Raw genomic sequence first — 21,543 nt, 5'->3', positions numbered from 1 at the left:
ATTAATAAAAGACTGGACCAGGATTTTATTGTTATTCTATTTTATTGGTCATCTGTATTTTGAGTAAGAAAGATTCCTTTTAGTTACCTAATCTCTTTCCTCAGTCAGTACATTTAAAACTGTCTCATTTCTAAATGAAATTTTCAGTTATTCTATTATGCACCAAGTGCCTGACCTTGCAAAGTGCGGCGTGCCCTGAACTCACATTGTTAGGAAGACAATCAGAGCTCATGGCACAGCATCTTGCAGAATCAAGCCTCTGAACCAGAATTTGTCATAATTCAGATGCACAGGGTTCCAGCTAATGTATGCCATCACAGGAATCACATTCTACCTCAAAAACACTGCCAGCAACCCATGGGTCAGATTGCTGCATTGTTATCATTTTTTCATCCAACTTATCCAGGCTTACTCATTCGGAGGCCATCAGTATCATCTGCTTCCAAACCTGTGACAGAACTTGCAACTCCACAGTTCGCTTTAGCTTACGGTAATCTGATATAGAATAGCTTGGATGCAGAGGACAAAAAATTAATTGAGGCTGAAATAAGTGAAGATAGAAATAATTTTTATTAACCAAGACTGAATGCCAAAATAAAAAAAACTCACTGATGAGACTACCATATCCTGACTTTCAACATTTTAGCAGTTGAATAGAATCTACCCTCCATTTTCCTTACTAAACCCCCCTACTATCTTATACTGAACATTAGATGCTAAATTGGATATATTTTTACAGAAAAGAAAAATTTTCTTTTGCCCAAAATGTTTCATTGTCATTTAAAATACTCTTGTAATTACTGCAATTGTAAGTGAATTTCCAAATGCTAATGTTTCAAACAAGGTGACGAATTGCACACCTTAACAGCACTGGCATGACTCTTCCAGCAGCCTCATCTAAACCAAAAGAATTATTATGAACTCTGGTGCTAAAAAACAACAATTTAGGGAAAACACTAATTTCAGGATGATGACTGAAAGTTCCATGATTACAGAAGCTTTGTTTTCTTTTGTAGAGTTGTTTACTGTGGTTTCATGATAACTTGCATGCATATGCAGATATTACCCTAATACACAATTTGCTAAATCGTATGCTTAAAGCAATGTTGAGAAATTGAAATGAAAAGTCAGAGAGAAACCAGAATCAAACACCTTTCTCTGTGATTAAAGAGTCTACCTCAAACCTCAGAGACCTTCCCAACAAAAACTTTCTTGAAATAGATACATCTCCACAAAATGTTTAATCTTAGATGAAAAAACATTTAGTCAAAAATGTTCCAACCCACTCTATTAAGTGTTATTTTGCTGCACAGTCCAAGAATAAAAGATTATAATGGAAGAAAGAAATCCTTGAAACAGCAGGCCAAATGTTACTACTCTGGATATGCACAGTATTGAGATTACTGATAGTGAAATAGATACCATTCATACTAGCAGTCAGAAATTGGAAAGGGTCCATTAATACCATTCAACTTCATATCTATTGAAAACTATCATTCAGAGCTGCTCTCTTCGCAAAGTATTAGGAAGAGTGGGCCAGCTTGCACAATCTTCATACTATGCTTCATTGAAACACTTCAAATGCACTTAGCATGAATTCACACCATTTGCAATACAAAAACATATATACCCTACCACCATATTAAATCTAGGTCTTCTTAAATGCAAGTACTATTGGAGAGCCAAAAGGGCTAATTTACTGCATTATATCAAACAGCAACTTTCTTGATTTTTTCTCCCCTCCCCCCCCCCCCTCCTCCCACCACACATATCCTTTTTGAACAACCATTTTTGCTGATGCTATGATTTTTTGAGATGAGTGTACGTGCTGCTGCACATCTGTTAACTAATTTCTTGTAATAATTTAATGACTTAAAAAAGACCTTGGGAACTAACTTCACTTAAGAAACAGAGCAGCAGATGTCCTTTCTAGTGATCATCAGGTGTATTCTCCTCCTTCAGGACCTTTCCTACAAGAGATTAGATTTCAAAGAAGGGTCTTTGGTTTTTGGGCCAGCTGAATGCAGGTTTATCCATTCCATTTGACATTTGTTCTCATGAATTCACATAAAGGAGCTCATGCTTGTCTTCGTATACGTCCCACAACGAATGGATCATTTGAAGCCTGCACTACATGCAGAGGTATAACTAACTTCTACTGGACTGAAACCAAGTACTTTTTACTCTCCCAAGCAAACTTCATTTATGCACAGATACAACTGCACCTGTTATTTTAGAGGGACAGTGAGCACATACACAATACCTATATTGTCCCAAACTCTCTCTCACTCATGCCAAAGCTACAGAGAACTTTCTGAAGATCAACGATGGTTAGGACAGCACAAATGTACTTACAAAGAGTTCAGGAAATTAAAAGGGAAATTGTTGTTGTCATAGTATTTGTTTTGAAACTACCGATATGTCTAAAAATATTTCTTTATTTAACTGGGACTAATGTACACAAGACTATTATTTTCTGAAGAGACCAGTCCACAATAAATGAAAGTAGCAACGAATCTAGAAGCCAATCAAAGTTGGTAGCACAGCAACTTAAGAAACAAGAATTCACTTATTGACTGTACTCTACTCCTGTCTTTCAACTCCCATCATTGCCACATATACTGCTTGTGACGGGTTGGATCACAGAAACCCCCTTGGGAGCTGCCACCCGATGTGCCAAGACTACCCCTGCTTCTGTTTTCCCTGCCAGCTCAGGACTCCAGCACCCCGTCTTGCTGAGTCAGACACTCCTGTCTGACTCCAACACAGACCAAGGGTCTGAATCACTTGTCCCAAAACTGCAAGTTTACCCAAAAACAGCTCACAGGAGTGTGCTTGTCTTTAGCACTCAGATGCCCAACTCCCAATGGGGTCTAAACCCAGATAAATCCGTTTTACCCTGCATAAAGCTTATGCAGGGCAAACTCATAAATTGTTCGCCCTCTATAACACAGATAGAGAGATATGCACAGTTGTTTGCTCCTCCAGGTATTAATACATACTCTGAGTAAATTACTAAATAAAAAGTGATTTTATTAAACACAGACAGTAGGATTTAAGTGGTTCAAAGTAGTAACAGACAGAACAAAGTAAGTCACAAGCAAAATAAAATAAAATGCGCAAATTTATGCCTAATCAAACTAAATACAGATAATCTCACCCTCAGCGATGCTTCAGTAAGTTTTTCTCAGACTGGACACCTTCCAGGCCTGGGCACAATTCTTTCCCCTGGTACAGCTCTTGTTCCAGCTTAGGTGTTAGCTAGGGGTTTCTCCATGATGGCTCCTCTCCCTCTCTGTTCTCTTCCACCCCTTTATATATCTTTTGCATAAGGCGGGAACTCTTTGTCCCTCTGGGTTTTCACCCCCCCTCACTGGAAAAGCACCAGGTTAAAGATGGATTCCAGTTCAGGTGACATGATCACATGTCACTGCAAGACTTCATTACTCACTTGCCAGCACACACATATACAGGAAGACTCACAGGTAAACAGCCATCTGCAGACAATGGGAGTCATCAAGATTCCAAACCATCATTAATGGCCCACACTTTACATAATTACAATAGGCCCTCAGAGTTACATTTTATATTTCTAGTTTTAGATACAAGAGTGGTACATTTATACAAATCAGATGATCATACTCAGTAGATTATGCACTTTGTAATGATACCTTACAAGAGACCTTTTGCACGGAGCATATCCCAGTTGCATTATATTCACTTATATTTTTATAAAACCATATAGACTGCACAACGTCACACTGCTACACAAAGAAGAAGTTTAATATTTGTTTTTAGATCTATATAGGGCAAGCCATATTGCAGAAAAATATATTTTCAATAGTTTAATAGATAATATTTATCATTTCTTGAATAAACTTGTGCTAAGTTGACTGTATGTATATAGTGCTCCCCCACCATCATTTAAAAAATAGCAAAAACAATGAGAAGTCCTTGTGGCACCTTAGAGACTAACAAATTTATTAGTCTCTAAGGTGCCACAAAGACTCCTCATTGTTTTTGCTGATACAGACTAACATGGCTACCCCTCTAAAAAAATAGCATTAAACAAGGAGAACAAATATTTCACTCCAAATACTTTAATACAACAATATTTTAAGTTTCTACAGCATGAACTAAACAGAGGAATCTCTTCATCCACCAAATAAACCTTACCACTGGATAAAAATGGCAACTGTTTAACAGCAACCAGCAATTTACTATACAACAATTTAAGATAGTAGTGAAAGATACTCTATTCACAGAAACCGCAAGGATAATTTAATTCTGCAGAATATAATCAGAGCACCATGTTTAACATTTCTACTTTTCTACATTTACGAAAAGTGCCAAGGATGGTCAGGACTTCTGTTTAGCACCTTACTAAAAGATAGCCTATTCGGCAGCATTGCATTTTACCACCATGCAGGGGAATGGATTCAATACAGACTCAGAGGGAAGAATGCCACCTAGTGAATCACCAACACAGTCATACAACTTTTCCTATCCCGCAGAAATCTCTCATCGAAAAAACTTATCTGGCCTGACCTCAATGACGGGATCACAGCACTAGATGGCATGGGTGCAGATTTTGTTCAGCTTTATTAACTACATACAGATTATCAGGGTGAAAGGGAGGGGTGAGGAGAGAAGGACCTATTTTAAAATAGCTCATTGATAACTGTAGCAATTGTTGACTTGTTAATCGTGTTAGAGTAAAAATAAAATGAATAATAAATATTACTGTCTATCTTAAGTTGTAAGAGTTTTGCATTTTAAAGTCTTACTTTGTGTGAACCTCATTGCATGAGCTGAGACCTTTTGAGACAGCCTAGCTAGTAATCTTAATAGATCTGATCTCCAGTCTAGAGGATCTGTGGCTAGAAATCAGTAAAATACTAGCAAGTGATTTTGTATGGCATCCAAAATCTGAAGATGGCTAATAAGTTTCATATGCATTTCCTAGAGAACCTTATTCAGAAATCTGCTCTGCCTATGTTGCTCTAGCTGTTTTGCAGGCCAGGATGAAAAATATTTTCAGCAACACACCCTCCAACCAGGGCCGGCTCCAGGGTTTTGGCCGCCCCAAGCAGCCAAAACCAAAAAAAAAAAAAAAAAAAGCCCCCCGCCCCCCCCCAAAAAAGCCGCCATCGCGCTCTGCGGCAGCAATTCGGCGGGAGGTCCTTCACTCCCAGGCGGAGTGAGGGACCGTCCGCTGAATTGCCGCCGAATACCTGGAACTGCCGCCCCTGTCCGGAACGGCCACCCCAAGCACCTGCTTGAGAAGCTGGTGCCTGGAGCCGGCCCTGCCTCCAACACATGCACTCCCAGCATCCAAGCAAGAAAACAGTCAGCCAATCAGTGGGGGGAGAGTGGGGAGGGCCAGCCAATCAAACTGGGGGGAAAAAGCCCAGAGGTACGGTGCTCAGTGGAAGTTGTGCCCGGGATGAGTGCCTGCTCGCCCACCCCTAAAACCGACCCTGAAAGCACCTGGATGTCAGGATACCACTGAAGCCAATGAGAGCTTTGCCAATGACTTCAATAGGTGCAGCTGCTAAATCATTAAAATCATTTATTTACATTACAACATTGAAACTTTAATTTAAAGTCTGAATAAGTTCTTAGTAGATTTACTATTTTACTTTATGAAGCCAATCTACTTAGCTTAAACACAGAGGAATAAGATGAATATGCAGCACATGGCAACCCATGGTATTAGAATAACCTACTTCAGTAGTATACAGCTTAACTACAGAGTAATCTGGTGCGCTCTTTTATATTAATTAACAGTTTACTTGGAAATTACTGCCATATGGTACGGTAGCAGAGGTTAATTACGTAAAGCCCAATACTGCAAGGATGTTGGACACTCTCTGTGAAGTGCTGAGCTTCCTCAACTCCCATTGAAGTAAACGTGAGTTGAGGGTGCTTAGCACCTGCCAGGATCAGGCCCATACTTATTTTCAAAGAGTATGTTCTGTGAAGGCAGACAGAACATGAAGGGCTGGATTCTCTGGCCCATTAAGGACTTAAAAGAGCAGTGGAGAATTCCCTTTATATAGGATAGCATTTCTCAAACTGGGGTTCACAGACCACTGCAGGTCCACGAGGGTACTCCAGGGGGTCCGTGGGCCCCACTGATCAATTCCTCCCCCTCCCTCCCTCCTGAGCCTCTCCACCCTCCCTCCCAGTGCCTCCTGCATGTCGGGGAACAGCTGTTCAGTGGCATGCAGGAGGCACTGGGAGGGAGGGGGAGGAGCGGGGACAGGGAGAGCCGGGGGCAGGGGGTAGAAAGAGGTGGGGAAGAGGAAGGGCATGGGTGGAGTGGGGGCGGGAAGAGGTGCGGCTTTCGGGGAAGGGATGGAGTGGGGGCAGGGCCTGGGGCTGAGTGAGGAGTGTGGGGGTCCGCAAAAAATTTTAAATCAAAATGTGGGTCCTCGGGTTGCTAAAGTTTGAGAACCACTGGTGTAGGGGAACCCGCTGGGGTGGAAGGCTAGGGCTTCCCTCCTTCACCTCTAGCCATCCTGATACCCTGCTGTATGGAGAGGGTGGGATGTGGGTCAAGGCATTCCAGGGTTGAGATGAAGGAGTGTGGTAGACCAGAGCTTCACAACACCTTATCCCCCACTGGCATAAGGCCCACAGTGGGAAGTGGAAGCTCCAGGAAGTGGCTCCATGCTAGGGTGACCAGATGTCCTGATTTTATAGGGACAGTCCTGATATTTGGGGCTTTTTCTTATATAGGCACCTATTATTCCCCCACCTCCTGTCCCGATTTTTCACACTTGCTATCTGGTCATCCTACTCCATGCCCTCAGCAGCCCAGCTGCAGCAGATGTTACAGCAGGCCCCCCTGTTGGTCCTACTTACTTACACCAGCGGAGCAAGTTAGAACAGGCTCCCTGGGGCTGGAATGCCAAGGAGCAGGGAATTGAACCCAGGTTCCTGAGGCTGCCCTTCTCCTCTACAGCTGAGCACAGCTTCGATACAGTGAAGTATCTGGGCCAAAAAATCTTTTCCTTTTTTTTTTGCAAATTACAACTGAACAAATACCATTCTCAAACTCTCCCTTGAAAAGGGAAAAAAAAAAGTGAATCTGAACTAGAACAGAAGAATGAAGAAAGGAACAGCATACTGTGAAATATCCTGAACGTAGCTTTTTGAATATTTAAAATTAATTCAACACTCTTATGATATCTTTTTAAAACAAAAACCAGGCATTTTGAGACATGTTCTACTGTGTTTTTCTTGTTATCCATCAACTTTTGGCGGTGATAGTTTTCCTTTAAAAAAAAAAAACACACAACTAAGAGGATTCAGTTTGACTAATAAGTACCATACTAGTACAGTTCCTTGATTTGGGCCTAATACATTTTAGTTCTAAAGCTAAAATTAACCTGATTAAAGCTTTAGTTGAGGTGATAATGTCAACATTAATTAAAACAAAAATGTCTTAAAAAAATGTATGCAGTGTAGCTGTAGCCATAGCCATGTTGGTCCCAGCATATCAGAGAGACAAGTGAGGTAATAGTTTTTATTAGACAACTTCTGTTGGTGACAGAGACAAGCTTTCATGCTTTTTCTTCAGGTCTGGGAAATGTACTCTGTGTCACAAATAAATATAAGATGGACCAGACTGCACAGCATAAGCAGTTAACACATATTGTAAGGGACAGAAGTTGGTCCAGTAAAAGATATTACCTCACCCACCTTGTCTCTTAAAAAAAAAATGCATAAATAGTCAAAATTTGAAGAACCAGCTGCAGACATCTCTTCTTGTGATACATTTTACTTTCCTCCTGGCTACATACAATCAGATGCATGTCTGAAAATGAAGAACTCTCTCACAAAAACAGTAGTCTTGCTTGCTTCCTTGGAAATCAGTAACAAAAAACATCCATGGATTCAATGAGAGCAGAACTGCGCTCAATAAAATGTCCATCACCGAGACATACAGACTAGCATCCACAATGCCAACGGGATGTCACTGAGATTTGGTAATGATCGGTGGTTCTTGGAAGCAGACACAAAGTTTGGAGCACTCAGCATTTGGGAATTTACACAGTGAACATGTACAATTCATTATTAGTGAACTAATATTAGAAAGCATACTGCCAAAATTCCTATAAAATAGACATTTCTAAACTCTAATATGAAAAACTGATATGGTTCACATTACTTCTACATTCTACAAGATTGCCGCCATCAAATAGTAAACCTGTCAAGAATGCTCCATCTCCATTTGTAAATTGTTTGGCTTAAGTGACATGCTGTACTGTGTAACAAAACCCCAAATAACTATGAAAGATCAGAACCTAGCACTGCTATGAACATAGCATATAACCGTTGTGGAAATCACTTGAGAAAACATATTGTGAGGCTATGTTTAAACCAACAGATGTTTTAGAAACAGAACAATATGTTCAAACAAAATAAAGGTGCAACAGGCAATATTAAAAGGCCACGGCAATTAGCACATTTACTTTCATGTTGAACAAAATTGCCTCATCCATTAAGACTATCTACCTAGAAGATTAACAGCTTACCTAATGTATGTGCTTTATGTTATGTTTAAAATATGTTTTTTATTAATTATTTGCAAAGTGGCTGATTGCCATAGCAAAGACAATGTTACCCAACAGAGGGACTTTTAAGCATTGTCGCATATATTAATTTCAATTAAAGTTTTGGTTTCGGCTCATAAACCATGGCACTTAAAGCATCTCAGCCTCTGACTAATATATCTGAATAGATCACCATAACTGATTTAAGTGACAGCTATCAATGTTATTAAAAATCATAATGTCATAAGGATGAGCAAAAATATTGAAGAGATGCTCACAGAAAGAAAAGACAAGGTAAAATATGTAACTTTCAGTGACGATCCTTCACTGCAGTTTTAAAAACGGAATCCTTTTAAAATGAAATTTGATACACTAAATTAAACTAAAAAAGATTAGCCTTTTCACTATACTGTAGGAAACAACTCACTGTTATTCTGAAATTTGCATTAATAAAATTTTCAGAATGGTATCAAAGTTCTAAGAAAGAAAAACATTCAATGGTTCCTCATAATAAAAAGTCTGAAGTACAGCCCTATTTGATTGTTTTTCAGCAACAGCTTTTCTTGTTATGCTTTAAAGTCTAATGGCATCACTTCAAAAGTGAATGGAGTGTTGTATGCACCCTCTGATCTGGCAGAATTTCAATTTGTTATTGTGAAAGAAACTTTATATTTTAATGATAACACCATGTAAAAGTCTGACCTGTTCCACACAGAACAATTAGCAATGACCATTTTTCACTGTTGTGCAATGCTTGGACTACCTACACAGTCTCACCAATGAATACAAGATTGCAGATCATGTGTATGTTTCATACCTTTTACATAGGCAGCTTTATTTCCAGAAGAAAAAAACAGGGAGATTACAATTATTTCTGTTGAACATGTTTTGCAAGTGGGTTATGAATAATCTATTATAATACGGAAAGCAAGGCTGACAGTAGACTCTAATGTAAACATTTGTTCATATAAAAATGGCATTACATACAAAAGCTCAAAACGTTTTAAGCCAAAGAGCAAAAAGCAAATTTTAACCTAATAAACCATTGGAGGACATTTGGAAGGAGGTAATATTGAAAGGCTTGTCTATGGGCCAGATTGGTTTCTGTGTGTCTGTCTGTCTCCCTCCCCACCCCCTAACATAGAAGAGGCAAGGGTGAAAACTTTGTGACTTCCTCCCCAGGGAAAACCACGGCTGCAGGGGCAGGACGTGGAAATGGTGCCATACTGGTGGGTGAGTGAGAGGGGGAGGGGACACAGATATTACCAGCATTATAGCAGATAGTTTGATTAAATTATAATTTTACTGTGTTTTGATTTACTAATGTGTTGCATGTCAGAGGAACTTTATTCAGGGAAAGCCAAGTCCAAAAATGAGTTTTGCACGAAGTTGTGAAAGTGGCCATATCTGTGGTCATTCTCAGTGCTTATAAGAATGAATTCCATATTCTATGTTCAGCTGCTGTGAAAGTTCTCTCTCTTTCACTCATGAGCCTCCCCATTATTGCTTGACAGTTTCATTGTTCCAGTAGAAAGTAGCTGTCATTGCAGGTAATGGGCACAGAGGGATAAGTGATCTTTCTCAGGCACCTAGGCCAGTTCCACGGAGACATTTGAATATCAGGACAGAGACCTTTAACTGAGCTGACTCCACATTTAGTGGAAAGCTAGTGCAGAAAAAACTTCGGTAGTATGTTCACAGCGAATGCTGTTGCTAAGCAGACAGTAGCTGCATTTTTGCCAATTAGAGTATTTTCAGAATGTGGGGCTTCATTCCTAGATGTAAACAGTTGCCATGATCAAGCCTGGAGGTCACAAATGTGTGTTTCAACATAGCCATATCTGCGTTCACTAGGATGGAGCATATTTTTTGCCACTATGGCTATATGGACATCCAAATACAAGGAAGATTCTAAAAGATCCCTAAAGCTAAAGAAATCCTAAAGATGCAGACCGTTCTTAAAAGAGTGTCTCTCTTTCTATCAGTCTTCTCGAAGTTCAAAATTAGCGATTGCTTTTCCTCAGGGTGCCAAGTATCGAGAAAGCTGGGAGATATGAGATAAAGAGCTGTGTCTCTGTACTGCTGGCACTTCACCCCATGCTGTCTAAACAACCTTCCCAAAGGCCTTTGGATAGATTTTGAATAATGAGATGAAGGATTAAACCTGTGGAACTCTGCAGGGGAGGGCTCTAGATTTGGCAGAAAAGTTGCCCATAACAACACTCTGATTTGGTCTGAAAAGAAAGACCAGAGCCATTTCAGGGAATTTCCATATAGGCCTGCAATTTCTTGTGCCAGGAGTGCTGGGTGATTCTTAAGCATAAAACATATCACTGAAGTAAAGCAGCCACCCCAGGGGTGGAAGCCATCTGTCAATTAAAGCATTGCTGTCAGGAGGGAAGGGTGATGATACCAGAACAAACCCATGCTCTTATGAAAAGGGCTATGGAATTTCTCTTTATGCAGGATAGACAGGGACTCAGTTTTGATGTCTCATCTGAAATATACACACAGTAACCTACATAGTACTCTACCTACCTTGAAAAAAATATTATTCTGAGGAAATTAACAGTATTTAATATTAAACACAGTAAAATTAAGAATCTTAATTACTTTCTGCTTTTATTTTGTTAGCACTTCCATGCTACTTGTCCCCCAACATGCACTGCTTTAAAAAAGATATTATGGATGGAAAAAAATATAGCATTAAAAGCCATGAGAGAAACTCAACACATCAGATTTCAGTTTCTGTTTACTACAAGCAAAGCTACATGGTAATATTAATCTACTGTGTTCTCTTTTGATATTAAGCTAGCTCGTTTAGTAAAATATCACAGGGTACAGTTAACAAAGATCTAAGCTTCATTGGATGGTTTAATTTAGCTTTTCAAAACTGATTAACTTTTTCCCCAGCATGGCATCCTTTTTGGGGGACAGAGGCTGGGAGCATTAGATTAAAATTAACTAGCACTTTTTGAAAACTAATGAGTCACCATATCAACCACAGTAAATTAAGCTATTGTCAGCAAACTACAGCTATTATAAATATTCTTACAAGGGATGTAGTTAATAAAAATATAAGACCCTGCAAAGTGCATCTTGGTATTTGGAGAGTAATCATAAATCTTGTCCTCAGCATTTCCCCAATGCTTCAAAAATCTGAAGTGTATCTGACAGCTCCACTTCTCGAAGAAGTGCATACCATGACTCCCAATAAGAATCAGCCATGGAATATGTCAATGTCTCACAATTCCTCAGTGAAATCCACATATGTCCTCATAGGAAAAGGCAGAGGAGTTGATTGACATCAACTTAGTTCAGTGATCCATGAAGGGCCTTTAAGAATAGTCATTAAACACGTGAAAAAGCAAAAAAAAAAAAAAAAAAAAAAAGTTTTAAGACATTAAAATATTCCTTTCTTCCAACCTCACCATACAAGATAACATACTGTATGTCGGAGACAGAAAAAAAGCCAATCCTGCTGCTGATCTGACAGCTCCATGTCAGTTCAGTTATTGTAGATGGGTTAATTTTAAAGTTTGCAAAATATCTATGCTGACACAAGCTGAATGCATTTTGTCCTTTTTTAATTGTGAGTTGAGACTAGCGTATATGGATTCTTACACTTTTATAGATTCTCACTGGTCATTTGAATGTTGACCAACTAAACACTAAGCCAATTCTATAACCACTATGTCCATTTCTTTACTGGAATCCATAGATCATTTGAAAACTATTTGGCCACATTGTGTATATTGGAATTATTAGAAGTTTAAAATCTTACTTTAAGAGATTTTTATCCAATGAAATATCCATGGACTTCATTCCTATTCCTTGCACACCTAGATCTCCTCCTGAAGTCTAGATATATTACGTACTGCTTCTGAGCTTATAATGCTTTACTTACATTAGTTTATCTCCATTTTTAATATAGAGCTCAATCCTTTAGTCCTTACTCCAGCAAAATGCCCCTCTTTTGCCTGAAAAAATAATTCCAGGCTGGGCCATTTATTGCAAGTGTTCAATTTATACCAGTAAGATTATCATCACATAAATACCAAAAGCAATCATCTGAAGTGTTGCATTCCTCACACACACCTTCCAGATAATAGTAATCAGTAGGAATTTTTTTTCTTTTTTTAAAAAGATTTTGCGCTTTGAACACTGAAAGCTGATCTAAAGAACAATTTTTTAGACAAACTGTTGTACACTCTTGAAAGATCTACCCTTAGCAGACACATTCTATAATTGAATACCTATGGAAAGCAAGCTGTTATAACCGAGTTCAGTGTTACAGTTTAACAAAATAACCCAATTTCTAAAAAACATTCAAACAGCAATCAAACTTGATTTCTAATAACGAAGATTCAGTGCAATGGATGCAAACCAGGACTGATCTCCATTATTATGAAGATCCTTAATACATTTTCCTCAGTGTTCCACTGAAGTTCTAATGAAATAAGACAGATGTACTAATTACACATTTTATTTCTTTATCTTTTTATAGATACAAATTAGTATCTATTAAGCATATGAATACGCTATTTACTTGAGACTTTTTTGTGTAATACTGTTAGAAATAAATGTTTAAAAAGCATTAGGAAAACAAAAAGTGATTGAAGTGGATATCAAATGCCACCATCAGATAATTTGTAAAAAATTGCAATACTTTAGAACAATAATGATGGGGGTGAAGTCATTGTGACCATCTCCACTTAACCTTTTCCATTACAGTATTTCCAATTGTTCGCATGTCATTATTCAGCAAGTACAGTACACCACACCACTATTTATGTTGCTAATTTCTAAACCAAAGAGTTATAAAATTATGTAATTTATCTACATTTTTCTGTTCAGAGAGTTCTAGTCAAATGTTGAGGCTTCTTTTATAATGAGATGCAATGAACGTGAGCTTTCACCTTGGGTGCCAAGTACAAAAAGAAAGAAAGGGAAGGTTAGAAGTGCTGTATGTCTGTTCACTGAGGATTAGGTTACTTGCATAACTTGGCAATATCACCACCCCTTCAATCTCCACACTTCCATGCACTAGAAAACCCCACAATTGTTTCCTACATTCCTTTAGTAATAACGCTCAAGAGGCCATTCTATCCTTTTTTAAGGAAATTATTTCACTGCCCCCTCCTTGAGTAATTTGAATTTTCATTTCATTCCTACAAAGATTAAGAACAATTTAACATTACTTTAAAACTTTTAAGTATGTCATCAGTATTACTTGCTCTGCTACTGCAGTTTCATTGCTAAGGCCTTGTCTACACTAAAGGGGAAAGTCAATCTAAGCTACGTAATTTGAGTTACGTGAATAGTGTAAGTCAAATCGATGTAGCTTAGATCTACTTACCACGGGGTCCACACTATGCGATGTCAACGGGAGACGCTCTCCTGTCGACTCCCCTTACTCTTCTCGACGGGAGAGCGATTGGTGGTCGATTTAGCGGGTCTTCACTAGACCCACTAAATTGACTGCTGCAGCATCAATCCTCCGGTAAATGTAGACAAGATCAACTAAAGCCAAACTAAATTCTGAGTTTAGATACATTTAAAATCAAGTTTTGCAACGTAAAATTCAAGCATAATTTGTGTTAACCATGTTTCTTTTATAAGCTTGCATATATTGGTTTTTTTCAGACAGATGATACAGTGATCTCTAGACATAGGTTTCAGGCTACAAGTATTTAAATAGTGATATAATTTTGAATACTAGATCTTATTAGAGTAATCATAAACAAGCTGATATTATTTTAATGACTGATTTTACATAGGTGCAGTATTTTCAGCAAAAATATATGATGGCTACATCTTGCCAACACATTTTTTCTAAAAAAAATTTTTTATGTTATTACATTTCTAGGGAAGGACTGGAAAATATGGCATGGCTAAAAATAGGCTAAAACCCACTCTTCCCAAATCTACTAAGCCAAGAAGGGAGAGACTATAGCTTGTTTAAAAATCAATAGTGGAGAAAGTTTACAAAGAGTATTCTAAGCCATCAATTGAGAAAGCTCCCAAATATTCTGTAATCTTTTACTTTTATTGGACTTTTTTAAATTAATACTTCTCGTGAAATATTTTACAGTTACCAGGTACATACTATCAACATTGACAACTTTCAGCCTGTTTCAATAGCTTTGTAAAATTTGGTTACTCTGTAATTTCTTAGATGATGAATGACCATGTTATCCATGTTTTTTTGTTTGTTTTTAAGTTCTGTGGATGGAGAGGACTTCTGCAGCAGCAAGAAATATGAGTGTTACTGAACATTATAACTCTATTTATGGCTATAAATGCCAGGGTGGAATAACTGAAAACATATGCTATGTGCCTCAAATTTTAAGGATGATGACACTGTCACATTAGTAGGGCGCAACATGTTATGAAGAACTCCCACAATGTAACAGTTGTTCAAAAGTCATATTCATCCAGTTGTGCTGTCTTTATTAAAGGATACATAATACTAGATGTGAGTTATTCAAATCACAGCTGCAGCCTAGATTAGAAATACTAAAAATTCTGGTTTTTAAATTAGAGTTTTAAAACTGTATCTGTATATAAAATAATATGAAAACATGTCAAAGCTCAATTCCTATCTGGATAAGATTTGTTTTTAAGGGCTTGAGCTGTGGGGTGAATAAATACAGTTCAATAAAGAGTTCCAGGTCAATGTAAATAATACATCTTAGATCATGATCAGAAAGCTTTAAAACTTTTACTAGCATCTAGGGTTTAGACAGGCGTTGTTTTATACAGTGAAATACATTTTATAACAAGATATTGATTTCCAATGCTTCATTCAAGGGGGGAGGCTTCTTTTGGTGCTCACAGGAGATGAAACCCCTGACTAAAAAAGGACTGATTACATCTCTCTCATATGGTAGATCTTGCTTAAAGTTTTAATCCTCTGAAGACAAAATACAATGATTAAAGCATGCATTTAAATCAGTCATCTCTATTAACTAACATCAGACATTATGTTAAACTTTTATTATATGAGTCATTTCATATCCCATCTGTCAAGGATAGCCTGAGCTGAAATATGTAATGTTTTTTTTTTTTAATTGGACCAGCTAAGCTATTTAAAAAAAAAAAACAGATCCATTTTCATGCTCAAGTACTGGGAGTTAATTTTTAAAACAATCCACCCGGTTTCCTCCTGAACATAGGTACTGAATCTTAAAGCATGTGAATTACAGTGTATGAAATACATCATCGGTGGGAGGGGGGGTGTTAAACCACTCTCCTTCCATTCCCATACAACAATAATTGAGCAGGCAAATACTATGCGCGTTACAAAGATAGTGGATTGAGGCGTCAGGCAGTCTTACAACGTATATAGGAGCCTTATAGTGAGGAAAGAAGGGTGCAAATGACATTCAGTCTCAATAAAAACGGTGAAAGCGCCTTAAAAGACTAGAAGGATCTAGCATCCCCACTGATGTAAGTGGATGAAATTTTGCGGGGAGAGAGATAAGGGAACTGTTGCGCTCCCCGGCTGTACAGCCACCATATACCGGCCGCCTATAAGCAAATACTCCACCGGCAGCCAGGGTTAGAGGCGCCCGATCGCTCTGGCGGTACAGGGAGAGGAGAGGGAACCAATCGCCCTCACCCAGCAATGCCAAACGCGCCAAGCCGCTCGCCCCACAGCGGAAACCAGCAAGCTAGCGACTAAGAACCAGCCATCCGGACCGGCGTGTGAGGACCAGGGGCAGCTCAGACGGGCTGGGCTGGCCGGCAGGAGTTATGAAGGGTAACGCAGCAATGAACCACCGCTCCCCTCCAGAGCGGAGGGGTGGGAAGGGCAGGTCCCGCGGGCCAGGCAAATCCCCTGGCCGCTCCAGGAGTGAAAGAAAGAGGCTGGGCGGGGAAGAAGGCGGCTGGCGGTGGCGGATCAAATACCTGCCTGATGACAGGGGACGACAATGATGAGACGGAGAGAACTTGAGTCTTATGGACCAGGCTGTCTCCCAGCAGCGCCCCATCCGACTCGGCCCCGCTGAGTGGCGGCCGAGTGCGGGGACCCCGGCCGAGCACACCGGCACAGCAGCAGGGTCAGAGGGACCGCTCGGTGCCCCTCCAGCCCCAGCGCTGGCATCTGGCCACGGAGAGCAGCAGCACCTGCCGGCGGCGGGGCCGCGGCAGGGAAGGGCGCTAAGAAATGTCCGTCCAGGTTCAGCTAAAGTCTCACGTGTAACAGACTGAGCTGGACACTGATCCTGCCCTCTCGGGCTGCGGACCCGGGGGCAGGTTATTTCTCAGCCATCGCACCACACGCCACCAGTTCGCTTGGGGGTGGTGGGGGGAAGAGGAGAAAGCATAAGACAAACGTGCGTGACACCCAGATTACACCAGCTCGGACACACAAATGCAGGGAATGCTGCCGAGCCCACAGCAAGGGGGGGGCAGAGACCCCGGGGATACCACACAGCCTGGCCACGCTAGTTACCTTTCATCCAGTCCACCACTTGACTCGGAGACCATTTACTCACGGGTTCCATGATGAGAGCCATCGGGGACTTGGCCGCCTCTTTGGCGGGCGGAGAAGCGCGGACCCACTCCCCTTGTCCTCCCGGGCAGCCGAGGAGCTGGAGGTGGTGGCGGTGGGGGGCAGGTGGGAGAAGGGTCGAGGTTGCTTTTTGCTGTAGTAGGTTTTCCAACAGCCCCGTACCCGGCAAGCCTCTCGCAGCCCAGCCTCAGCGCCCGAGCCCGCCAGTGGAGGGGACGCCACCAAAGCCCCGCGCGCCTCTCCCGCTCGCTGGCTCTGCTTCTGCGTCTCTCTCGGGGTTTCAATTCATGTTGCTGGCTCGGCGGGGAGGGGGAGGCGGCGGCGGCTGCTGCTGCACGCTCTGTCGCCTCGGGCCTCCCGCCCCCGCTGCTCCCGAGCGATCCCCGGACTGCTCCGAAGGCAGAGGGCGTGAGCGGCTGGGCGGCTAACCAGGCGGCCAAGGGGCTGGGGCTCAGCCACTGTCTCCCCCGCCTTCACGGCAGCTCCCCGAGCTCCACGCTTGTCTCTTTCTCCCGCACGGCCGGTGTAGCCTGGCGGAAATGACGAGCTGCAAATAGCTGAAGGAAAAGGCAAAGCCGCCCGGCTCCGCGCTGGGGAGATGCTGCTTCGCGAGGCGGCAGCAGCAGCAGCAGTAGCCGCCGGGGGAAGGCGAAATCTCACGCGCGTGGGGCGAGCTGCACCCGCGCAGCCCCAGTCCCCGGCGCAGCGCGCGCGCACTCCCCGCCCGGGCCGGCGCTGGGGGCGAGGGGGCGGCAGAGGTGGGAGCCGGAGCGCTCCCGAGCGAAAGGCGCGGGAGGCGGCCGCGCAGGGCACCTGTTTCCACTAGTCCAACTTCTGAGCGCGAGGCGCCGGCTTTGCTCGAGCGTCTGGTTAGTGGAAAGGTAAACCCCCGTCTTTCGGGGGGGGGAGGGGGAAGTAGCAGGAGCTGCTGGTGGTGCTGATGCATCAGGAGGAGGTGGAGGAGGAAATCAAGCCGGGAGGCATCGTGTTCCTTTTGAAAGCGTTTCTGAGTGGGCTCCGGGAGGTAATTACTGAGAAAAGCCCTGCTGGAAAATGGCTGTGATTTTTAATCTATTCAAATACCTAAAATCCACATGATTGGACTAGCAGAATGAATGGAACGTCAAGTGGATGGTGGTTTTGCTCCTTTATGCATATTCAACACGTAATTCACCTGCTACGCCTATACAAGGATGGATGATTTAACTTCAGATAGTTCTGGTTTATTAAGACTCAGCCCAGTTCTGCAGACCTTACTCCAGCTGAGTAATGCTCATTTCCGCCACTATTCCACTTGTTTTAATGAGATTACTGGTGGAGGAAGGGACTATTCGATGTGAGTAAAACTGGCAGAATCAGGGTCAGATTAAGGCACTCCCCAGACTCACCACCACATGGGCTCCCTTTAGTCTGATCCCTGCCATAGCCTTGATCTCCACACCATCGCACCACGTGGGATGCTGGCAGCCAGGGGCATCCACAAATGCAATCTTCTGGGTGGTAGGGGTCTGCCACCATTTCCTTTTGGGTAGTCTGGGCCACACCTGGTCTCCTCCCTACTCCTTGTCTCCAGGTGATCTTGGGTCCATCCAGGAGAAGAAAGGACTCATCCTCCTCTCACCCGAGTGCAGGATTCCCTATATACCCAGCACCACCCAAACAAAACCAGGATGGGATGGCAGCAGAAAGAGACCTCTACCGCGGTGGCAGGGTGGTGTAGGTGTGCTCCTCCTAATCAACCCATAGGCAGGAACCCCAGCTCCAAGGAGATAGTAACTCTCCCAACCATTCCTATGCCAAGGGGTGAGGTGAGGACCAGCGTTCCCTCTTGGCTGTGTGCAGAACAAATGGCTACCCACATTGAAATGTAACATCTCTGAGTGAAGACTCTCCTACTCTTACTCTATCCCTCCCTCATTCCATCTACACATTCATTTTCTCTCCTTCCTCATTCATTCCATATCCCATATTTATTATTGCCTACTTTCCACCACTTAGTCTTCCCCTCTCACTCTGGAGAGTAAGGGAGAGACCAAAAGAGTGAGAGAGTGAGCTGTGGAGAGAATGCGAACCTGGCAAGGAGCAGTGGCAGCCAGGCCCCCTACCTTTGTGAGTGGTATGGGTGACAGCAGAGGGATCTCCCACACAGAGAGAGAGGCATGACATCTTGGGTCCCCTCCCCTAGAGAATAGCAGAGATTACAGAAGAGGTCCCCCGTCAGGAGAGTTGGGAGCAGCAGAAGTGGTCCCCTCCCTCCAGCAAGCCAGGGGGTAACCTAGTCCTGCTAATAACAGCACTAATTACATTATACTCAGGTCACTTTCAAGGTTTTCTTTGCAATTAACAGAGCTAGAAACTCTTTTTTAAGGAGGGATAAGATTCTGACATCATTACTTGACTTCAGAAGCATTACTCTAGACTTGTCTATAGTGCATAGGCCTTAATCCATCCTATCCCATTGACAACTCAGTTTTTTTCTAAGAATGATTTCTTTACTAAATGCCACTAAAACCTATAGTTTTCTGGAACTCAGGATTCCATTTGCAAAGTTTAATTTTAGTCATTTTCCCCTCTGAAAGGGGCAAAGGATGCAAATCCTTACAAAATTAAAGGAAACCGTGGGCTATTGCTATTGTTAAGAAAAGTTTCTATTAGCAACCTTTATTCTGGAAGACTTAGAAATGGATATCCAACTTCAGTCCAGACAGAAACATGGCTTGTAATTCATACCACTAATGTATAATTTACAACATTGTGGCTGAGGAGAGGGGCAATCATTTGCATGCTTGGTTAAGAAGAGTTCAAAAACTAATACAAGTTCAAATATTTCACATTTTTTTCTGTGGCTTTTCTGCCCATTTTGTCAATACCCACATGTAAGTGTCCTATAATATATACTTACAGAATAAACTACAGTTACACTGGGGAAAAGGTTTGCAACACTGGAGAAGACAATAGGTTCATCTCTGACCCTTTACCTCTCGCAGCAGTCAGTATCTGTTGCTCAAAAATGCTCTGACCTAATTATGAAATGGTAAATGAAAAATCCTTGCTTACTAACCTCTTAAGTAAACAGTGTATGCTCTGAAGCAAAAGACTTGATTACATTTGTTATTTTATCTGGCACAGCTATCATACGACTATTCAGCTAAATCCTGCTGTCTCTCGCAAACAAGTACTTTTAGTAAAGTCAATAGAACTACGTGCATGGATTAAAGGAGAAGGATTTGGCCCATTATGAGTGATAAAATTATCCAGCCATAGTATTTAACCTGATGACCTACTGCAGCAGCAAATTCCACAGCCTGAGAATGTGGTACAAAGAAGGTATTTTTTTCAAAAATTGTTCTAAATTCATTGCTTGGTTGATTTTTTTCTTGTTCTCTTGCTAGCGTAAAGAGTCAAAAAGTGAGACCGATGACTTTTACAGTGACTTTCCCAATCTTAAATATCTCAATCAAATTATTTTTGATGCTTTTCCTTTCCAGGCAATGGCCCTGACCCTGCAATCCAATCTACATGCACCATCTTTTTGCCTAGGCAGAGCCCTCTTCAATGAGATTCTGCCCAGGTGCAAGGATCCATTCAAGTGCATCAAAGTGCAGATTGTATAATCCTAGTTTTTGTACTAACTCATCCACTGCAATTGATCTAATACACACAATACTTTAAATGTTCACATGTATTTTTTAAAGTGTCTAAATTTGTATTTGTGCAGTCACATTTGTCAATTAAATACCCTTCCACTTTTAGAGTAGTGAAAATAAAGATAAAAGTAAATCCATTGTTAAATAAAAATGGGGGAGAGGGTGGAATTTAATGCTGTATTACAAGTCTGAAGTCAAAAGCAGAGGATATGTCTGCTTAGGCCCCGTTGCTGCAAACACTTATGTACGTGCTTAATTTTACTACTACAAGTGACTTCAATGGGACTACTCCCAGTAGTAAATTTCAGTAGTAAAATAGAAGTTTTTGTTAGGATTGAAGCTATAGAATATAAGATGTTTGAAGCAGGGGCAATCTTTTGTTGTGTTCGTAGAGTGCTCAGCACAATGGTCCCCTGATGCTTGACTGGGGCCTTTTAGGTGTTACTGCAATACAAACGATTAATAATAACAATAATGATGCAAAAGAGAATTAAGGTACTCTTTGGTCCTACTGGACCAACGTGATACTCAGCTTTGGGGTGGCAGAATTAGGCTCTGTGTAGGCACTGCACGGCTGGTCTGTTCAGCACCTTAGTAACTCTTTAGACACACACTCCCTCAGTTTTTGTCTGCTTAACCTTCACTTTTTATACTTTAATTTAATTTTATTTTTCTTTTGCCTGAGTGAAGCAATACAAATCAAGAGTCTGTCACTGAGCATCTGTATTATTTACATGGGGCCAGACTGTACACTGGCTCTGAGTGATGGATTGCTGAATATCTGTGGATTTCCCAGAAATTTCAGAGACTG

The 21,543-nt window shown here is 41.4% G+C and overlaps 1 protein-coding gene across 2 annotated transcripts in view; it reads right to left on the bottom strand.

The window, feature by feature from the left end:
• The window catches only part of LOC112105115 (connector enhancer of kinase suppressor of ras 2), a 358,118-nt gene extending 340,962 nt beyond the window's left edge, over nucleotides 1–17,156 (bottom strand). For both annotated transcript variants that reach the window (XM_024197779.3, XM_024197780.3), the window contains exon 1: nucleotides 17,026–17,156. In XM_024197779.3, coding sequence (XP_024053547.2) covers nucleotides 17,026–17,089 — 64 coding nt within the window. In that variant the 5' untranslated portion in view covers nucleotides 17,090–17,156. The remainder of the gene's footprint in view (nucleotides 1–17,025) is intronic.
• Between the last annotated feature and the right edge of the window lie 4,387 nt (nucleotides 17,157–21,543).

The sequence above is a fragment of the Terrapene carolina genome, unplaced genomic scaffold, assembly GCF_002925995.2.
Source record: "Terrapene carolina triunguis isolate 2854851 unplaced genomic scaffold, T_m_triunguis-2.0 Scaffold22, whole genome shotgun sequence".
Taxonomy (NCBI): Eukaryota; Metazoa; Chordata; order Testudines; family Emydidae; genus Terrapene; species Terrapene triunguis.
The sequence above is the reverse complement of the archived record's forward strand: the minus strand, read 5'-3'. Positions and strand labels throughout refer to the sequence as shown.